Genomic DNA, 15,272 nt, shown 5'->3' with positions numbered 1-15,272 from the left:
AGGCTGCTCCCACTGTATAATAACAGGAGGACACCACAGGCTGCTCCCACTGTATAATAACAGGTGGACACCACAGGGTGCTCCCCCTGTATAATATCACCATGACACCACAGGCTGCTCCCCCTGTATAATATCACCATGACACCACAGGTTGCTCCCCCTGTATAATATCACCAGGACACCACAGGCTGCTCCCCCTGTATAATATCACCAGGACACCACAGGCTGCTCCCCCTGCATAATATCACCAGGACACCACAGGCTGCTCCCCCTGCGTAATAATACCAGGACACCACAGGCTGCTCCCCATGTGTAATAATACCATGACACCACAGGCTGCTCCCCCTGTATAATATCACCAGGACACCACAGGCTGCTCCCCCTGTATAATATCACCAGGACACCACAGGCTGCTCCCCCTGTATAATATTACCAGGACACCACAGGCTGCTCCCCCTGTATAATATTACCAGAACAACACAGGCTGCTCCCCCTGCATAATATCACCAGGACACCACAGGCTGCTCCCCCTGCATAATATCGCCAGGACCCCACAGGCTGCTCCTCCTGTATAATATCACCAGGACACCACAGGCTGCTCCTCCTGTATAATATCACCAGGACACCACAGGCTGCTCCCCCTGTATAATATTACCAGAACACCACAGGCTGCTCCTTCTGTATAATATTACCAGAACACCACAGGCTGCTCCCCCTGTATAATATTACCAGGACACCACAGGCTGCTCCCCCTGCATAATATCACCAGGACACCACAGGCTGCTCCCCCTGTGTAATAATACCATGACACCACAGGCTGCTCCCCATGTGTAATAATACCATCAGGACACCACAGGCTGCTCCCCCTGTATAATATCACCAGGACACCACAGGCTGCTCCCCCTGTATAATATCACCAGGACACCACAGGCTACTCCCCCTGTATAATATCACCAGGACACCACAGGCTGCTCCCCCTGAATAATATCACCAGGACACCACAGGCTGCTCCCCCTGTATAATATCACCAGGACACCACAGGCTGCTCCCCCTGTGTAATAATACCAGGACACCACAGGCTGCTCCCCCTGTGTAATAATACCATGACACCACAGGCTGCTCCCCCTGTGTAATAATACCAGGACACCACAGGCTGCTCCCCATGTGTAATAATACCAGGACACCACAGGCTGCTCCCCCTGCATAATAACAGGACACCACAGGCTGCTCCCCCTGTATAATAATACCAGGACACCACAGGCTGCTCCCCCTGTATAATATCACCAGGACACCACAGGCTGCTCCCCCTGTATAATATCACCAGGACACCACAGGCTGCTCCCCCTGTATAATATCACCAGGACACCACAGGCTGCTCCCCCTGTATAATATTACCAGGACACCACAGGCTGCTCCCCCTGTAGAATATTACCAGGACACCACAGGCTGCTCCCCCTGTATAATATCACCAGGACACCACAGGCTGCTCCCCCTGTATAATATTACCAGGACACCACAGGCTGCTCCCCCTGTATAATATTACCAGGACACCACAGGCTGCTCCCCCTGTATAATATTACCAGAACATGCTTCCCCATCCAACCAGACCCATGAGGTCTCACCACCCTTCCAGTCCTTACTTATAAGGGTTCACGACCCTTCCACTTTCCCATGAGGTCTTACCACCATACACTTCCTCTCCTGTGAGGTCTCCTCATCCTTCCCCACCCGACCAGTGACGTGTCACCACCTTTCCCCTCACGATTCATGAGGTCTCACGCCCATAGCCTTTCTGACCTGTGAGGTCCCACCACCCTTCCAGTCCTTACTTATAGGGGCTCACGACCCATCCACTTTCTTACCAACATACACTTCTGAACCTGAGAGGTCTCCTCCTCCTACCCCACTCGACCAGTGAGGCATCACCACCTTTCCCCCCTCGACCAGTGAGGCATCACCACCTTTCCCCCCTCGGCCAGTGATGTGTCACCACCTTTCCCCCCTCGGCCAGTGACGTGTCACCACCTTTCCCCACCCGACCAGTGAGGCATCACCACCTTTCCCACCTCGGCCAGTGACGTCTCTCAGTAATAAGAATAAAAGTCAGTTAGTATCACAAATATTTAATAAAATATACATCTGTGCGCTGTAATTAAATAAATTGCAAATATATTTAAAAAATATTTTCTCCAGCCTTCCAGGGCTTGTTAGCAGACCAGCCTGCGCGGAATAGGGGACCAGGAGTAGGTGGGACCTGTAGATAAAGGAGTCTCATCCTTCTGAGGTGTCCCTTCCTTCCCATGGTAGATTCAGCCCGCTCCAGCCCTTGTGTACGCGCAGGGAAAGCCACTGGCGCTGGTTTTGGGGCAGGTAGGAATCATGGCTGTGTCTGGGCAGGTGCGCAGAGTAAGTGCGGGCCCACGCTCTGCGCTCCAGACTGTCCAGGCTCTGCAGGCTGTCAGACACACTCTCCACCGCAGTTCGGCACAGAGGTGGACCTGACCAGGGAAACAGATTGTTAGCTGGTAGGAGAATGGAGAAGACTCTGAGAAAGGAATGACATCATACTCACAGCAGAAGACGGGGCAGCCCCCACCCTGCAGATAGGACTTGTGAGACGGCTGCTGCAAGAGACAGACAATGGCGTTATCTGCCTGCAGAAACACCGGGAGAGACAGTGCAGCCTGGACCACTTCTGGAGACATCACAGACTCTCGGGACCTCAGCAGCTCACGGACACTCTCAAAATCACATCTCAGCTGAAGTGCTCCCTGCAAGCTGAGAGACAGACACTGAGACCGGGAGAGTGGCAGTGAGACTACAACATCAGAGAACACACAGAGACAGAGACTGGGAGAGTGGCAGCGAGACGGCAACATCAGAGATCACACAGACACTGAGACCGGGAGAGTGGCAGCGAGACGGCAACATCAGAGATCACACAGAGACAGAGACCGGGAGAGTGGCAGCGAGACGGCAACATCAGAGATCACACAGAGACAGAGACCGGGAGAGTGGCAGCGAGACGGCAACATCAGAGATCACACAGAGACAGAGACCGGGAGAGTGGCAGCGAGACGGCAACATCAGAGATCACACAGAGACAGAGACCGGGAGAGTGGCAGCGAGACGGCAACATCAGAGATCACACAGAGACAGAGACCTGGAGAGTGGCAGCGAGACGGCAATGTCAGAGATCACACAGAGACCGAGACAGTGACAGTGAGACTGCATCAGAGAACACACAGAGACCGAGGCCGGAAGAGTGGCAGCGAGACTGCAACATCAGAGATCACATAGAGACAGAAACCGGGAGAGTGGCAGCGAGACTGCAACGTCAGAGAACACACAGAGACCGAGGCTGGGAGAGTGACAGCGAGACTACAACATCAGAGATCACACAGAGACAGAGACCGAGACAGTGGCAGCGAGACTGCATCAGAGAACACACAAAGACCGAGACCAGGAGAGTGGCAGCGAGACTGCAACATCAGAGAACACACAGAGACAGAGACCGGGAGAGTGGCAGCGAGACGGCAACATCAGAGAACACACAGAGACAGAGACCGGGAGAGTGGCAGCGAGACTGCAACATCAGAGATCACACAGAGACCGAGGCCGGGAGAGTGGCAGCGAGACTGCAACATCAGAGATCACATAGAGACAGAGACCGGGAGAGTGGCAGCGAGACTGCAACGTCAGAGAACACACAGAGACCGAGGCTGGGAGAGTGACAGCGAGACTGCAACATCAGAGAACACACAGAGACAGAGGCTGGGAGAGTGGCAGCGAGACTGCAACATCAGAGATCACACAGAGACAGAGGCCCTTATTCTGATCGGTGAGGTCACTCTGCGCATGTGCAAGCGGTTTCGCCGCACGTATTCTTTAGATGCCGCACAGGGCGCGGAGAGGGGCGTGAAGGGCTACTTAGCCTCATTACCCTATGCATACGCCCCGCGTTTCATGGGCGTTCCCATGCAAACGCAGGGCGTATGCATGGTAATGAAGCCGTGACGCATGTGTAGGGGGTGGGCATCTGACATCGCCGGATGTCAGCTGCCCGCCCCCATACATGACTTCATACGGACAAGTGTCCGTGTGGTCTAGGGTGGCGGGAGCTGGTGGAGCGTGCGGCCCTGCATTCGATGGTCGACGACCATCGAATGCAGGGGCTGCTCCCAAGATGGAGGAGGCGTATCCCCGTCCACTTTCATGCGGACCGCCACATATCCGCGTACGGACGGAGGTGGCGATCCGTATGGAAGGCGGGGATTCGCCTGCACGGTCCTGGCCGCATATTCTGATCTGGCCGCACAGATCAGATTAAGGGCCAGAGACCGGGAGAGTGGCAGCGAGACTGCAACATCAGAGAACACACAGAGACCGAGGCCGGGAGAGTGGCAGCGAGACTGCAACATCAGAGAACACACAGAGACCGAGGCCGGGAGAGTGACAGCGAGACTGCAACATCAGAGAACACACAGAGACCGAGGCCGGGAGAGTGGCAGCGAGACTGCAACATCAGAGAACACACAGAGACCGAGGCCGGGAGAGTGACAGCGAGACTGCATCAGAGAACACACAGAGACCGAGGCCGGAAGAGTGGCAGCGAGACTGCAACATCAGAGATCACACTTTGAGAGAGTGGCACAGAGACTGCAACTGACCTGAGTGGAGGGGCTAGCTACCCAAGGGGACTCCTGGGATGGGGCTAGCTACCCAAGGGGACTCCTGGGATGGGGCTAGCTACCCAAGGGGACTCCTGGGATGGGGCTAGCTACCCAAGGGGACTCCTGGGATGGGGCTAGCTACCCAAGGGGACTCCTGGGATGGGGCTAGCTACCCAAGGGGACTCCTGGGATGGGGCTAGCTACCCAAGGGGACTCCTGGGATGGGGCTAGCTACCCAAGGGGACTCCTGGGATGGGGCTAGCTACCCAAGGGGACTCCTGGGATGGGGCTAGCTACCCAAGGGGACTCCTGGGATGGGGCTAGCTACCCAAGGGGACTCCTGGGACGGGGCTAGCTACCCAAGGGGACTCCTGGGACGGGGCTAGCTACCCAAGGGGACTCCTGGGACGGGGCTAGCTACCCAAGGGGACTCCTGGGACGGGGCTAGCTACCCAAGGGGACTCCTGGGACGGGGCTAGCTACCCAAGGGGACTCCTGGGACGGGGCTAGCTACCTAAGGGGACTCCTGGGACGGGGATAGCTACATAAGGGGACTCCTGGGACGGGGATAGCTACATAAGGGGACTCCTGGGACGGGGCTAGCTACATAAGGGGACTCCTGGGACGGGGCTAGCTACATAAGGGGACTCCTGGGACGGGGCTAGCTACCCAAGGGGACTCCTGGGACGGGGCTAGCTACCTAAGGGGACTCCTGGGACGGGGCTAGCTACCCAAGAGGACTCCTGGGACGGGGCTAGCTACATAAGGGGACTCCTGGGACGGGGCTAGCTACATAAGGGGACTCCTGGGACGGGGCTAGCTACCTAAGGGGACTCCTGGGACGGGGCTAGCTACCTAAGGGGACTCCTGGGACGGTGCTAGCTACCCAAGAGGACTCCTGGGACGGGGCTAGCTACATAAGGGGACTCCTGGGATGGGGCTAGCTACATAAGGGGACTCCTGGGATGGGGCTAGCTACATAAGGGGACTCCTGGGATGGGGCTAGCTACATAAGGGGACTCCTGGGACGGGGCTAGCTACATAAGGGGACTCCTGGGACGGGGCTAGCTACATAAGGGGACTCCTGGGACGGGGCTAGCTACATAAGGGGACTCCTGGGACGGGGCTAGCTACATAAGGGGACTCCTGGGACGGGGCTAGCTACATAAGGGGACTCCTGGGACGGGGCTAGCTACATAAGGGGACTCCTGGGATGGGGATAGCTACATAAGGGGACTCCTGGGATGGGGATAGCTACATAAGGGGACTCCTGGGATGGGGCTAGCTACATAAGGGGACTCCTGGGATGGGGCTAGCTACATAAGGGGACTCCTGGGACGGGGCTAGCTACATAAGGGGACTCCTGGGACGGGGCTAGCTCCATAAGGGGACTCCTGGGATGGGGCTAGCTACATAAGGGGACTCCTGGGATGGGGCTAGCTACATAAGGGGACTCCTGGGATGGGGATAGCTACATAAGGGGACTCCTGGGATGGGGATAGCTACATAAGGGGACTCCTGGGATGGGGCTAGCTACATAAGGGGACTTCTGGGATGGGGCTAGCTACCTAAGGGGTCTCCAGGTATGTGGATCCCCCCAGTACAGTATTATTCCATACAGACACCTGAATTTGAGCCTCTCCCGCAGGATATGTCCCATCCAGGATTCCATAAACGCGCTGAGAGACACAGACACCGCCGACACTTGTTCATCCAAAGACAGAGCGAGGACGCCATCCAGCACCGGAGACACCACCGCACTAATGGCGGCCTGGGCATACTCACTGGGCGCCAATTCAGGGCCTGAAATAGAATGCATGAATATATACAATATAAGCCACCTTAGTAACTAGGTGCAGAATACACAGAAGTAGGACGTAATAATGGTGACGTTACAATATGATGTTCCCGTTAGAATATAATCTGCTGGCGGCGCGCTGCCGCAGACCTGGGAAAGCTCGTGGAGACACCGCCCCTGACTGTATGCAACTCACCGGCCACAAGCTTCCCCCTCCAGTGTCGCCCTGCAGGCATCACGTGCTGGAATACGTCCTGGGCCCGGCGGGCGCACACCGGGCCCAGCAGGTGGGTCACTGACACAATCAGGCCCTGAGGAGATAAGAGCAGGAGTTAGCATTGGTGGCTGTACTACCCCCTAGTGGTGACTGTAAGCAGCGGCCAATGTTCTGCACTAGCCCCATAGACCCAGCGCCCCGTACCCTAGAGTATCAGCAATTGGGTCTCAGCGCCCCAAGGCCTGACGTTCCGTACCCTAGATTATCAGCAATTGTGTCTCAGTGCCCCTAGGCCTGACGTCCCGTACCCTAGAGTATCAGCAATTGTGTCTCAGCTCCCCTAGGCCTGACGTTCCGTACCCTAGATTATCAGCAATTGTGTCTCAGTGCCCCTAGGCCTGACGTTCCGTACCCTAGATTATCAGCAATTGTGTCTCAGCGCCCCATAGACCCAGCGCCCCGAACCCTAGATTATCAGCAATTGGGTCTCAGCGCCCCTAGGCCTGACGTCCCGTACCCTAGATTATCAGGAATTGTGTCTCAGCGCCCCTAGGCCTGACGTCCTGTACCCATGAGTATCAGCAATTGTGTCTCAGCGCCCCTAGGCCTGACGTCCCGTACCCTAGAGTATCAGCAATTGTGTCTCAGCGCCCCTAGGCCTGACGTCCTGTATCCATGAGTATCAGCAATTGTGTCTCAGCGCCCCTAGGCCTGACGTCCTGTACCCTAGAGTATCAGCAATTGTGTCTCAGCGCCCCTAGGCCTGACGTCCTGTACCCTAGAGTATCAGCAATTGTGTCTCAGCGCCCCTAGGCCTGACGTCCTGTACCCTAGAGTATCAGCAGTTGTATCTCAGCGCCCCTAGGCCTGACGTCCTGTACCCTAGAGTATCAGCAATTGTGTCTCAGCGCCCCTAGGCCTGACGTCCCGTACCCTAGAGTATCAGCAATTGTGTCTCAGCGCCCCTAGGCCTGACGTCCCGTACCCTAGAGTATCAGCAATTGTGTCTCAGCGCCCCTAGGCCTGACGTCCCGTACCCTAGAGTATCAGCAATTGTGTCTCAGCGCCCCTAGGCCTGACGTCCTGTACCCTAGAGTATCAGCAATTGTGTCTCAGCGCCCCTAGGCCTGACGTCCTGTACCACTCACCTCTAGCACCTCCTGTGTACTCCGCATTGTCATGTATAACCGGTGGCTGAGAGGACACCACGCCACATTCCCAGCGGCATCAGCCAGACAGCGGCTTTCCTCTGTTATCACCTACAGAGACACATCAATCACAACAGGACCAAGAGATATCCATGTATGTGACGGCACAGGTGCCCGCGTGTAGGAGGAGAGGCGTACAGGTGCATGCGTGTAGGAGGAGAGCGGCACAGGTGCTCGCGTGTAGGAGGAGAGGCGTACAGGTGCCCGCGTGTAGGAGGAGAGGCGTACAGGTGCATGCGTGTAGGAGGAGAGGCGTACAGGTGCATGCGTGTAGGAGGAGAGGCGTACAGGTGCATGCGTGTAGGAGGAGAGGCGTACAGGTGCATGCGTGTAGGAGGAGAGGCGTACAGGTGCATGCGTGTAGGAGGAGAGGCGTACAGGTGCATGCGTGTAGGAGGAGAGGCGTATGTGACGTAGGATGTGTGTAGGAGGAGAGGCGTACAAGTGCATGCGTGTAGGAGGAGAGGCGTACAGGTGCATGCGTGTAGGAGGAGAGGCGTACAGGTGCATGCGTGTAGGAGGAGAGGCATACAGGTGCATGCGTGTAGGAGGAGAGGCGTATGTGACGTAGGATGTGTGTAAGAGGAGAGGCGTACAGGTGCATGCGTGTAGGAGGAGAGGCGTACAGGTGCATGCGTGTAGGAGGAGAGGCGTACAGGTGCATGCGTGTAGGAGGAGAGGCGTACAGGTGCATGCGTGTAGGAGGAGAGGCGTACAGGTGCATGCGTGTAGGAGGAGAGGCGTACAGGTGCATGCGTGTAGGAGGAGAGGCGTACAGGTGCATGCGTGTAGGAGGAGAGGCGTACAGGTGCATGCGTGTAGGAGGAGAGGCGTACAGGTGCATGCGTGTAGGAGGAGAGGCGTACAGGTGCATGCGTGTAGGAGGAGAGGCGTACAGGTGCATGCGTGTAGGAGGAGAGGCGTACAGGTGCATGCGTGTAGGAGGAGAGGCGTATGTGACGTAGGATGTGTGTAGGAGGAGAGGCGTACAGGTGCATGCGTGTAGGAGGAGAGGCGTACAGGTGCATGCGTGTAGGAGGAGAGGCGTATGTGACGTAGGATGTGTGTAGGAGGAGAGGCGTACAGGTGCATGCGTGTAGGAGGAGAGGCGTATAGGTGCATGCGTGTAGGAGGAGAGGCGTATAGGTGCATGCGTGTAGGAGGAGAGGCGTGTAGGAGGAGAGGCGTACAGGTGCATGCGTGTAGGAGGAGAGGCGTACAGGTGCATGCGTGTAGGAGGAGAGGCGTACAGGTGCATGCGTGTAGGAGGAGAGGCGTACAGGTGCATGCGTGTAGGAGGAGAGGCGTACAGGTGCATGCGTGTAGGAGGAGAGGCGTACAGGTGCATGCGTGTAGGAGGAGAGGCGTATGTGACGTAGGATGTGTGTAGGAGGAGAGGCGTACAGGTGCATGCGTGTAGGAGGAGAGGCGTACAGGTGCATGCGTGTAGGAGGAGAGGCGTATGTGACGTAGGATGTGTGTAGGAGGAGAGGCGTACAGGTGCATGCGTGTAGGAGGAGAGGCGTACAGGTGCATGCGTGTAGGAGGAGAGGCGTATAGGTGCATGCGTGTAGGAGGAGAGGCGTATAGGTGCATGCGTGTAGGAGGAGAGGCGTGTAGGAGGAGAGGCGTATGTGACGTAGGATGTGTGTAGGAGGAGAGGCGTACAGGTGCATGCGTGTAGGAGGAGAGGCGTACAGGTGCATGCGTGTAGGAGGAGAGGCGTACAGGTGCATGCGTGTAGGAGGAGAGGCGTACAGGTGCATGCGTGTAGGAGGAGAGGCGTACAGGTGCATGCGTGTAGGAGGAGAGGCGTACAGGTGCATGCGTGTAGGAGGAGAGGCGTACAGGTGCATGCGTGTAGGAGGAGAGGCGTATGTGACGTAGGATGTGTGTAGGAGGAGAGGCGTACAAGTGCATGCGTGTAGGAGGAGAGGCGTACAGGTGCATGCGTGTAGGAGGAGAGGCGTACAGGTGCATGCGTGTAGGAGGAGAGGCGTACAGGTGCATGCGTGTAGGAGGAGAGGCGTATGTGACGTAGGATGTGTGTAAGAGGAGAGGCGTACAGGTGCATGTGTGTAGGAGGAGAGGCGTACAGGTGCATGCGTGTAGGAGGAGAGGCGTACAGGTGCATGCGTGTAGGAGGAGAGGCGTACAGGTGCATGCGTGTAGGAGGAGAGGCGTACAGGTGCATGCGTGTAGGAGGAGAGGCGTACAGGTGCATGCGTGTAGGAGGAGAGGCGTACAGGTGCATGCGTGTAGGAGGAGAGGCGTACAGGTGCATGCGTGTAGGAGGAGAGGCGTATGTGACGTAGGATGTGTGTAGGAGGAGAGGCGTACAGGTGCATGCGTGTAGGAGGAGAGGCGTACAGGTGCATGCGTGTAGGAGGAGAGGCGTATGTGACGTAGGATGTGTGTAGGAGGAGAGGCGTACAGGTGCATGCGTGTAGGAGGAGAGGCGTACAGGTGCATGCGTGTAGGAGGAGAGGCGTATAGGTGCATGCGTGTAGGAGGAGAGGCGTATAGGTGCATGCGTGTAGGAGGAGAGGCGTGTAGGAGGAGAGGCGTATGTGACGTAGGATGTGTGTAGGAGGAGAGGCGTACAGGTGCATGCGTGTAGGAGGAGAGGCGTACAGGTGCATGCGTGTAGGAGGAGAGGCGTACAGGTGCATGCGTGTAGGAGGAGAGGCGTACAGGTGCATGCGTGTAGGAGGAGAGGCGTACAGGTGCATGCGTGTAGGAGGAGAGGCGTACAGGTGCATGCGTGTAGGAGGAGAGGCGTACAGGTGCATGCGTGTAGGAGGAGAGGCGTACAGGTGCATGCGTGTAGGAGGAGAGGCGTACAGGTGCATGCGTGTAGGAGGAGAGGCGTACAGGTGCATGCGTGTAGGAGGAGAGGCGTATGTGACGTAGGATGTGTGTAGGAGGAGAGGCGTACAGGTGCATGCGTGTAGGAGGAGAGGCGTACAGGTGCATGCGTGTAGGAGGAGAGGCGTATGTGACGTAGGATGTGTGTAAGAGGAGAGGCGTACAGGTGCATGCGTGTAGGAGGAGAGGCGTACAGGTGCATGCGTGTAGGAGGAGAGGCGTACAGGTGCATGCGTGTAGGAGGAGAGGCGTACAGGTGCATGCGTGTAGGAGGAGAGGCGTACAGGTGCATGCGTGTAGGAGGAGAGGCGTACAGGTGCATGCGTGTAGGAGGAGAGGCGTACAGGTGCATGCGTGTAGGAGGAGAGGCGTACAGGTGCATGCGTGTAGGAGGAGAGGCGTACAGGTGCATGCGTGTAGGAGGAGAGGCGTATGTGACGTAGGATGTGTGTAGGAGGAGAGGCGTACAGGTGCATGCGTGTAGGAGGAGAGGCGTACAGGTGCATGCGTGTAGGAGGAGAGGCGTATGTGACGTAGGATGTGTGTAGGAGGAGAGGCGTACAGGTGCATGCGTGTAGGAGGAGAGGCGTACAGGTGCATGCGTGTAGGAGGAGAGGCGTATAGGTGCATGCGTGTAGGAGGAGAGGCGTATAGGTGCATGCGTGTAGGAGGAGAGGCGTGTAGGAGGAGAGGCGTATGTGACGTAGGATGTGTGTAGGAGGAGAGGCGTACAGGTGCATGCGTGTAGGAGGAGAGGCGTACAGGTGCATGCGTGTAGGAGGAGAGGCGTACAGGTGCATGCGTGTAGGAGGAGAGGCGTACAGGTGCATGCGTGTAGGAGGAGAGGCGTACAGGTGCATGCGTGTAGGAGGAGAGGCGTATGTGACGTAGGATGTGTGTAGGAGGAGAGGCGTACAGGTGCATGCGTGTAGGAGGAGAGGCGTACAGGTGCATGCGTGTAGGAGGAGAGGCGTATGTGACGTAGGATGTGTGTAGGAGGAGAGGCGTACAGGTGCATGCGTGTAGGAGGAGAGGCGTACAGGTGCATGCGTGTAGGAGGAGAGGCGTACAGGTGCATGCGTGTAGGAGGAGAGGCGTACAGGTGCATGCGTGTAGGAGGAGAGGCGTACAGGTGCATGCGTGTAGGAGGAGAGGCGTACAGGTGCATGCGTGTAGGAGGAGAGGCGTACAGGTGCATGCGTGTAGGAGGAGAGGCGTACAGGTGCATGCGTGTAGGAGGAGAGGCGTACAGGTGCATGCGTGTAGGAGGAGAGGCGTATGTGACGTAGGATGTGTGTAGGAGGAGAGGCGTACAGGTGCATGCGTGTAGGAGGAGAGGCGTACAGGTGCATGCGTGTAGGAGGAGAGGCGTACAGGTGCATGCGTGTAGGAGGAGAGGCGTATGTGACGTAGGATGTGTGTAGGAGGAGAGGCGTACAGGTGCATGCGTGTAGGAGGAGAGGCGTACAGGTGCATGCGTGTAGGAGGAGAGGCGTACAGGTGCATGCGTGTAGGAGGAGAGGCGTACAGGTGCATGCGTGTAGGAGGAGAGGCGTACAGGTGCATGCGTGTAGGAGGAGAGGCGTACAGGTGCATGCGTGTAGGAGGAGAGGCGTACAGGTGCATGCGTGTAGGAGGAGAGGCGTACAGGTGCATGCGTGTAGGAGGAGAGGCGTATGTGACGTAGGATGTGTGTAGGAGGAGAGGCGTACAGGTGCATGCGTGTAGGAGGAGAGGCGTACAGGTGCATGCGTGTAGGAGGAGAGGCGTACAGGTGCATGCGTGTAGGAGGAGAGGCGTATGTGACGTAGGATGTGTGTAGGAGGAGAGGCGTACAGGTGCATGCGTGTAGGAGGAGAGGCGTACAGGTGCATGCGTGTAGGAGGAGAGGCGTATAGGTACATGCGTGTAGGAGGAGAGGCGTGTAGGAGGAGAGGCGTATGTGACGTAGGATGTGTGTAGGAGGAGAGGCGTACAGGTGCATGCGTGTAGGAGGAGAGGCGTACAGGTGCATGCGTGTAGGAGGAGAGGCGTACAGGTGCATGCGTGTAGGAGGAGAGGCGTACAGGTGCATGCGTGTAGGAGGAGAGGCGTACAGGTGCATGCGTGTAGGAGGAGAGGCGTACAGGTGCATGCGTGTAGGAGGAGAGGCGTATGTGACGTAGGATGTGTGTAGGAGGAGAGGCGTACAGGTGCATGCGTGTAGGAGGAGAGGCGTACAGGTGCATGCGTGTAGGAGGAGAGGCGTATGTGACGTAGGATGTGTGTAGGAGGAGAGGCGTACAGGTGCATGCGTGTAGGAGGAGAGGCGTACAGGTGCATGCGTGTAGGAGGAGAGGCTTATAGGTGCATGCGTGTAGGAGAGGCGTATAGGTGCATGCGTGTAGGAGGAGAGGCGTATAGGTGCATGCGTGTAGAAGAGGCGTATAGGTGCATGTGTGTAGGAGGAGAGGCGTATAGGTGCGTGTGTGTAGGAGGAGAGGCGTATAGGTGCGTGTGTGTAGGAGGAGAGGCGTATAGGTGCGTGTGTGTAGGAGGAGAGGCGTATAGGTGCGTGTGTGTAGGAGGAGAGGCGTATAGGTGCATGTGTGTAGGAGGAGAGGCGTATAGGTGCATGTGTGTAGGAGGAGAGGCGTATAGGTGCGTGTGTGTAGGAGGAGAGGCGTATAGGTGCGTGTGTGTAGGAGGAGAGGCGTATAGGTGCATGTGTGTAGGAGGAGAGGCGTATGGGTGCATGTGTGTAGGAGGAGAGGCGTATGTGACGTAGGATGTGTGTAGGAGGAGGGATAGCCATGTGTCTGGCATCCTTACCCGAAGGTCTCCATACGTGACCAGCACTAGGGGAATGAGAGAACCGGAGGACGTGTATGTCTGAGTGCGGTTCCGGATCCAGAGGTCACAGAGCTGCAAGGAGGCCACGCAACGGCTAAGGACGTCGTTCTGGGTGGAGACGGAACCGCACTCAGACATACACGTCCTCCGGAGAGGCGTATAGGTGCATGCGTGTAGGAGGAGAGGCGTATAGGTGCATGCGTGTAGGAGGAGAGGCGTATAGGTGTGTGTGTGTAGGAGGAGAGGCGTATAGGTGCATGAGTGTAGGAGTCGAGGCGTATAGGTGCGTGTGTGTAGGAGGAGAGGCGTATAGGTGCATGCGTGTAGGAGGAGAGGCGTATAGGTGAATGCGTGTAGGAGGAGAGGCGTATAGGTGCATGCGTGTAGGAGGAGAGGCGTGTAGGAGGAGAGGCGTATAGGTGCTTGTGTGTAGGAGGAGAGGCGTATAGGTGCATGCGTGTAGGAGGAGAGGCGTATAGGTGCATGCGTGTAGGAGGAGAGGCGTATAGGTGCATGCGTGTAGGAGGAGAGGCGTATAGGTGCATGCGTGTAGGAGGAGAGGCGTATAGGTGCATGCGTGTAGGAGGAGAGGCGTATAGGTGTATGCGTGTAGGAGGAGAGGCGTATAGGTGCATGCGTGTAGGAGGAGAGGCGTGTGTGCATGTGTGTATAGGTGTAGGAGGAGAGGCATATAGGTGCATGCGTGTAGGAGGAGAGGCGTATAGGTGCATGCGTGTAGGAGGAGAGGCGTATAGGTGCGTGTGTGCATGTGTGTATAGGTGTAGGAGGAGAGGCGTATAGGTGCGTGTGTGTAGGAGGAGAGGCGTATAGGTGCGTGTGTGTAGGAGGAGAGGCGTATAGGTGCGTGTGTGTAGGAGGAGAGGCGTATAGGTGCATGCGTGTAGGAGGAGAGGCGTATAGGTGCGTGTGTGTAGGAGGAGAGGCGTATAGGTGCGTGTGTGTAGGAGGAGAGGCGTATAGGTGCATGCGTGTAGGAGGAGAGGCGTATAGGTGCGTGTGTGCATGTGTGCATAGGTGTAGGAGGAGAGGCGTATAGGTGTATAGGTGCATGCGTGTAGGAGGAGAGGCGTATAGGTGCATGCGTGTAGGAGGAGAGGCGTATAGGTGCGTGTGTGTAGGAGGAGAGGCGTATAGGTGCGTGTGTGTAGGAGGAGAGGCGTATAGGTGCGTGTGTGTAGGAGGAGAGGCGTATAGGTGCGTGTGTGTAGGAGGAGAGGCGTATAGGTGCGTGTGTGTAGGAGGAGAGGCGTATAGGTGCGTGTGTGTAGGAGGAGAGGCGTATAGGTGCGTGTGTGTAGGAGGAGAGGCGTATAGGTGCGTGTGTGTAGGAGGAGAGGCGTATAGGTGCGTGTGTGTAGGAGGAGAGGCGTATAGGTGCGTGTGTGTAGGAGGAGAGGCGTATAGGTGCGTGTGTGTAGGAGGAGAGGCGTATAGGTGCGTGTGTGTAGGAGGAGAGGCGTATAGGTGCGTGTGTGTAGGAGGAGAGGCGTATAGGTGCGTGTGTGTAGGAGGAGAGGCGTATAGGTGCGTGTGTGTAGGAGGAGAGGCGTATAGGTGCGTGTGTGTAGGAGGAGAGGCGTATAGGTGCGTGTGTGTAGGAGGAGAGGCGTATAGGTGCGTGTGTGTAGGAGGAGAGGCGTATAGGTGCGTGTGTG

At 57.0% G+C, this 15,272-nt stretch overlaps 1 protein-coding gene across 6 annotated transcripts in view; it reads right to left on the bottom strand.

Annotated features, from left to right (window-relative positions):
• Positions 1-2,107: 2,107 nt before the first annotated feature.
• CCDC142 (coiled-coil domain containing 142) overlaps positions 2,108-15,272 on the bottom strand; it is a 30,613-nt gene continuing 17,448 nt past the window's right edge. For 2 of the 6 annotated variants that reach the window (XM_083177599.1, XM_083177857.1), the window contains exons 7-10: positions 7,837-7,947; positions 6,668-6,782; positions 6,299-6,476; positions 2,108-2,778 (exon numbers count right to left, since the gene is read on the bottom strand). In XM_083177599.1, coding sequence (XP_083033725.1) covers positions 2,310-2,778; positions 6,299-6,476; positions 6,668-6,782; positions 7,837-7,947 — 873 coding nt within the window. In that variant the 3' untranslated portion in view covers positions 2,108-2,309. Of the gene's footprint in view, positions 2,779-6,298; positions 6,477-6,667; positions 6,783-7,836; positions 7,948-13,575; positions 13,724-15,272 lie in introns of all 6 variants that reach the window. The other 4 variants (XM_083177690.1, XM_083177943.1, XM_083177780.1 and 1 more) reach the window with 4 other exon arrangements.

This window comes from Crinia signifera, chromosome 1 (assembly GCF_055691185.1).
Source record: "Crinia signifera chromosome 1, ASM5569118v1, whole genome shotgun sequence".
Lineage (NCBI taxonomy): Eukaryota > Metazoa > Chordata > Amphibia > Anura > Myobatrachidae > Crinia > Crinia signifera.
The sequence above is the reverse complement of the archived record's forward strand: the minus strand, read 5'-3'. Positions and strand labels throughout refer to the sequence as shown.